This window comes from Muntiacus reevesi, chromosome 2 (genome assembly GCF_963930625.1).
Source record: "Muntiacus reevesi chromosome 2, mMunRee1.1, whole genome shotgun sequence".
Taxonomy (NCBI): domain Eukaryota; kingdom Metazoa; phylum Chordata; class Mammalia; order Artiodactyla; family Cervidae; genus Muntiacus; species Muntiacus reevesi.
In genome coordinates this window covers 139,476,300-139,482,299 of record NC_089250.1, presented here as the reverse complement: position 1 = coordinate 139,482,299, position 6,000 = coordinate 139,476,300, and the positions used below count along the sequence as shown (strand labels likewise).

The following is a 6,000-nucleotide window of genomic DNA, read 5'->3' as shown; positions in this document are numbered from 1 at the left end:
ACTAGAATTCACTTTTAGTCTTCATATTTATTCGGTCCATACTGGTCTTGGGCAGTATATTCAGGAGGTGCTTCTGATAAAAACCCATGCAGTCTTTGTAGGAAATGAGAAGTCATAGTGCCTCACTTAATGATTTTTACCTCATCGTTAATAGACTTCATACTTTTATTTGTCCTTAGCTGGACTGGTCAAGCTTTCTTCATTTCATTTTGTTTTTCTTCTATTAAAAGGAAAGATATTTCATTTTAGGTGTATTTTAAACTTTCAGGCAAAATTTTTGTATTGTAATTGCTTGTATCTGTCTATATAATTAAAAATTAGAATTACTATCGATAGCCTTACTAGCATAAGACAGACCACTCTCTAAATGCTGACAACTTCCTACCCTCTATATCAGCTTGCATATTTTATTAGAAACATCTAGAATTTTAGCCCTGTTTTCTTATGAAAAATAACTTGATAATTTCTTTAATCTTTGCTATGACATTATCAGTCATTATTTAGACGCAAAAGTTTTGCTTGCCTTTTGTACATTATTAATTTTGTGTCCCACTTTCTCCTGATTTGGGGATACGTTTGTTTGTTTGTTTGTTTTGGAGTTTTTCCTCAGGTAATTATATCAGAAGTGATTTCAAGATTATAAAAGTCTGAATGCTCTCATGTTGAAAAATATCTATATTTTTCTTACTTATTTTATTTTTAGCTCTACCACACAGCACAAAAGACCTTAGTTCCCTGACCAGGGATTGAACCCCTGCTCCGTGCAGTGGAAGCATGGAGTCTTAACCACTAGACCACGAGAGAAGGCTCCCAAATGTCTATATTTTGACCTTAAGTTTGAATTGAGATTATCAGGTATAGAATAACAATTTTGAAAATCATTTCCTATTGAACTTTTGAAGATTTTACTTGATTGTTTTTAATCATTTTTAAGCATTGTGTAAGGAAAGATTTATTCTAAATTGAGTCTCATTCTTTGTAACTTCCTTTTTCTCTTTAAAACTTTTCAGGGTTTTATTTTCCCTTGATAGTCTTATGTTTCACAAGATTTTGGGAGTGTGGATCTTTTCACTGTAATCCTGTTTAGAATTTGGTGGATTCTTTGGATTTTTCATCATTGTAAGAAAAATGTATTCACTTTCCCTTGCTTATTATTGTTTGCTTATTTTTCTCTCTCAGAACTCCTGTGATAAAGTCACTAGGATTTCTATTAATAGAACCATTTCCCATACTACTTAACTTTGTTTAATGTTTTCATCATTATTATTTTGTACTCTATCCTTGTGGAAACCCATGTTACTGCTAAATCTTACTGCTGTTTAAAATAAGTGAAAATGGAACTAAATCTATTTTATTACTCAGCATATCCATTTATTGAAAAATATTTTTTTGCCACCACATGCTTAATTACCAAGAACTTCTCAGTTTTATAATAACATTTTCTTTTTCATGGCTACATTTATCTGGTGATACACTTATTTTAACTTTTCTGTTTTCACTAAGTTAAGTCCTTCAAGGATTAGTTTTCTGACTTTTAAGTTTGATGCTTATTATGCAATTGGAGGTCCTCAAATATCTTTTGAGTCTTGAAATTTTGTTCATATTTGTGAGTTTCTAGACGCTTGCTAATATTTATAGTATTGAACGCTGGAATGTATTTTTTCACCTAGGTGTGAACATACAATGTTTCCTCTGGCTATGTGAGCCTTATTGGAAATGGGTATGCAAAGAAGCGGGGTGGGTGATATGCAGTCAAGCGACCTTCTGCTGATGTCTTTGAGTGATTTCTTTCCTTGGCTTGTTTTTCCTGTTTTCTTTCTACTGTCTGCTGACCAGCATCTCCTCTGGAAGTAAGTGGTTTCAGAACTCCTGGCACACACACACACACAAAAGAAAAAAAAGAAAGGAGGGCTCTGTGAGGACTAGAAGGATAGCTCTACTCTTTTCTAAGATAGGACCAGCTCCCTATTCCTTTCTTTATTTGTCCTGCCTCCTTCTTCTGTCTTCACCTGGGTTTTCCATGAATTTTATGAGAAATAGCTCTAAGAGTGTGCTTCTTTTTCTGCTTATATGATGAGCAGAGACGCTCTCATCATTTGTTGTGATTGTGAATTCCAGTCCTTTGAAACTCTGATAGCTTCAATTTTACTACTAAAATATGGCCATCTCTGAGAAAGTGAATTAGTTTTCAGTTGAAATTTCCATTGAAACTTACATGTTTATCAATACTAATGTAACCGTTCATTTAAATATCTATTGACAAACCAAAGTGCAGTGATGATAAAGCAATATTTATTTAGAAGTTCAAAGACTTATTGCATGTTTGGTGATAAGCTTGCACTTTGTTTTTTTCTTTGCACTTAGTTTTTATAAAGTGTTTGGATTCTAAGCTTTCAGTTGCCCTCATGCAAAGCACACCAATGGATCTCTTTGTAGTTCTGGTGATCTGTCTTTCTATTTTGATTTTCCTTTTTCTATGGAATCAGAGGTATGCCAAAGGGAAGCTGCCACCTGGGCCCACACCTCTCCCAATTGTTGGAAATATTCTTCAGATAAATATTAAGAATGTCAGCGAATCCATAAGCAAGGCAAGTATGACTACTTTTCTTCCAGTTGTTTGTGATGAGTAAATAAGACAGTCCTATGTCTTGTCCCAGACTCCATAGTCCCAGACACCATGTTTGTTAAAAGTGGTTTCAAAGGGGAGTTCCCATTGGACACCTGGACATTATTTTATTTATTTATTGTTATTTATTTTTATTCATTTATTTTAAGAATATTTATTTTTGGCTGTGCTGGGTGTTCATCACTGTGCACAGGCTTTCTCTTGTTGTGGCGAGCAGAAACTACACTCTAGTTGCAGTGTGCGGGCTTCTCCTGCCATGACTTCTCTTGTTGCAACAGACAGACTCTGTGGCTCATGGGCTTTAGTAGTTGCTCCTCACAGTCTCCAGAGTGTAGGCTAAGTAGCTGTGGTACTCAGGCTTTTTCCCTGCAGCAGGTGGGGTTTTCCCAGACCAGAGATCAAACCAGCATCCCTTGCATTGTGAGGCAGATTCTTAACCGCTGGATTACCAGGGGAACCCTGTTAATTTATTTTCAATTGAGCTAGAGTTGATTTACAATATTATGTTAGTTTCAAGTGAGAACATAGAAAATTTTATAGATTATGCTCCTTTGAAATTTATTATAAAGTATAGGCTGTATTCCCTGTGCTGAACAATTTATCCTTGTAGTTTATTTGTTTTATACATAGCAGCCTATAGTTTTTAATCCCCTACCCCTCATTTCCCCTTCCATTCTTCTTGTTTCCCACTGGTAACCACTAGTTTGTTCTCTATGTATGTGAGCCTGTTTATATTCTGTTCAGTTAATTCATTTTATTTTTTAAAAAAAATATTCCACATATAAATGATAACATAGAATATTTGTTTTTCTCTGTCTGACTTACTGCACTAAGTGTAATGCCCTCCACATTCGTTTATGTTATTGCAAATGGCAAAATTTCACTCTGTTTTATGGTAAAGATTGTAAAGAATCTGCCCACAATGTGGGAGACCTGGGCTTGATTCCTGGGTTGAGAAAGATCCCTTGGAGAAGGGAATGGCTACCCACTTCAGAATTCTTGCCTGGAGAATTCCATGGACAGAGGAACCTGGTGGGCTACAATCTAGGGGGTCACAAAGAGTTGGACAGAGCTTAGTGACTAGCACTTTCACTTCAGTAGGAGGCAGATCCAAAAATATATGCTATGATACATGTCAAAGTGTATACAGTCTATGTTTCCTTCCAGGAGTTTTATGGTTTCTGGTCTTACATTTAAGTCCTCAACCCTTTTTGAGTTAAGATTTGTATATAGTATGAGAAAATATTTGTTTCTGTGTTGTTCAGTTACTGAGTGTTGTCTAACTCTTTGTGACCCATGGACTGCGGCATGCAGGTATACTCTGTCCTCTACTATCTCCTGGAATTTGCTCAAACTCATGTCCATTATCAGGGATGCTATCTAACCATCTCACCCTCTGCCACCCCCTTCTCCTTTGTCTTCAGTCTTTCCCAGCATCAGGGTCTTTTCCAACGAGTTGGCTCTTCCCATCAGGTTGCCAAAGTATTGGAGCTTCAGCTTGATCAACAATCCTTCCAATGAATATTCAGGACTGATTTCCTTTAGGATGGACTGGTTGGATTTCCTTGCAGTCCCAGGGACTCTCAAGAGTCTTCTCCAACACCACAGTTCAAAGACACCAGTTCTTCAGTGTTCAGCCTTCTTTATGGTTCACCTCTCACATCCTTACATGACTACTAGAAAAACCATAGCTTTGACTAGATGAACCTTTGCCAGCAAAGTGATGTCTCTGCTTTTTGATATGCTGTCTAGGTTTGTCATAGCTTTTCTTCCAAAGAGGAAACACTTTTTAAATTCATGGCTGCAGTCACTGTCCACAGTGATTTTGGAACCCAAGAAAATAAAATCTGTCACTGCTTCCACTTTCCCCCTTTTGTTTGCCATGAAAAAATGGGATGGAATGCCATGATCTTAGTTTTTGAATGCTGAGTTTTAAGTTAGTTTTTCACTTTTCTCTTTCACCCTTCTATAGTTCCTCTTCGCTTTCTGCTATGAGATTGGATTTATCTGCATATCTGAGGTTGTTGATATTTCTGCTGGTAATCTTGATGCCAGCTTGTGATTCATCCAGCCCAGCCTTTCATATGATGTACTCTGCATATAAATTAAAATATACTCTCCATATAAGCAGGGTGACAATATACAGCCTTGTTATACTCCTTTCCCAATTTTGAACCAGTCAATTTTCGCATGCCCAGTTCTAACTGCTGCTTCTTTACCCGCATACAGGTTTCACAGGAGACAGGTAAGGAAGTCTGGTACTCCCATCTCTTTAAGAATTTTTCACAGTTTGTTGTGATCCACACTATAGAAGGATTTATTGTAGTCAATGAAGCAGAAATAGACATTTTTCTGGAATTCGCTTGCCTTCTCCTAGAAGAGGATGAAATGGTTGGTTGGCTTCACTGACCTAATGAACATGAGCTTGAGTAAACTCTGGGAGTTGGTGATGGACAGGGAGGTCTGGCGTGCTGCAGGCCATGGGGTCGCAAAGAGTTGGACATGACTGAGCGACTGAACTGAACTGAACCTGCTTTCTCTATGATCCAATGAATGCTGGCAATATTTGATCTCTGGTTCCTCTGCCTTTTTTAAACCCAGCTTTTGAATCTGGAAGGTCTCGACTCATGTACTGCTGAAGCCTATCTTAAAAGATTTTCAGCATAACCTTACTAATATGTGAAATATTTTAATTTAATTCTTTTACGTGTAGCTGTCTAGTTTTCCTCACACCGCTTATTGAAGAAATTGCCTTTTCCCCACTGTATATTTTTGTGTCCTTTTTCATGGATTCGTTGTTCATGTAAGTGTGTGTTATTTTCTGGGCTACATATTCTGCTCCATAGACCAGTGTCCGTTTTTGTGCCAGTGCAATTCTGTTTTGGTTACTGTAACTTTGTACTGTAATCTGACATCAGGGAGTATGATACTTTCAGTTCTGTTCTTTCTTTGGATATCTTTGTCTGCTTGAGATCTTTTGTGTTTCCATACAAATTTTAGAAGTACTTTTTGTAGTACTTTGAAAATTACACTGGTATTTTGATAGGATTTGCTTTGAATCTGTTGATTTCCTTGGGTAATATGTAATATGTTCATTTTAACAGTATTAACTTTCCCTGTGCTCGAGCATGTTATGTCTTTCCATCTATTTGTATTGTCTTTTTTTTTTTTTTTTAAAACAGCATCTTATAGTTTTCTGAGTACATGTCTTTTAATTCCTTGGTTAATTAGATTTATTGTTTGGAATTTTATTCTCTTCTGTGTGGTGATAGATGGGATTGATTTATTAATGTCTCCTTCTGATAGTTTGTTCTTAGTGTTTAGAAATGGAACAGATTTCTCTATGTGAATTTTTTATCCTACAACTTTTTCAA

General features: G+C 36.4%; 1 protein-coding gene across 3 annotated transcripts in view; it reads left to right on the top strand.

Moving 5' to 3' along the window:
- Positions 1-2,420: 2,420 nt before the first annotated feature.
- LOC136158250 (cytochrome P450 2C21-like) overlaps positions 2,421-6,000 on the top strand; it is a 45,168-nt gene continuing 41,588 nt past the window's right edge. For 2 of the 3 annotated variants that reach the window (XM_065920046.1, XM_065920045.1), the window contains exon 1: positions 2,421-2,592. In XM_065920046.1, coding sequence (XP_065776118.1) covers positions 2,421-2,592 — 172 coding nt within the window. The remainder of the gene's footprint in view (positions 2,593-6,000) is intronic. The other variant, XM_065920043.1, reaches the window with a different exon arrangement.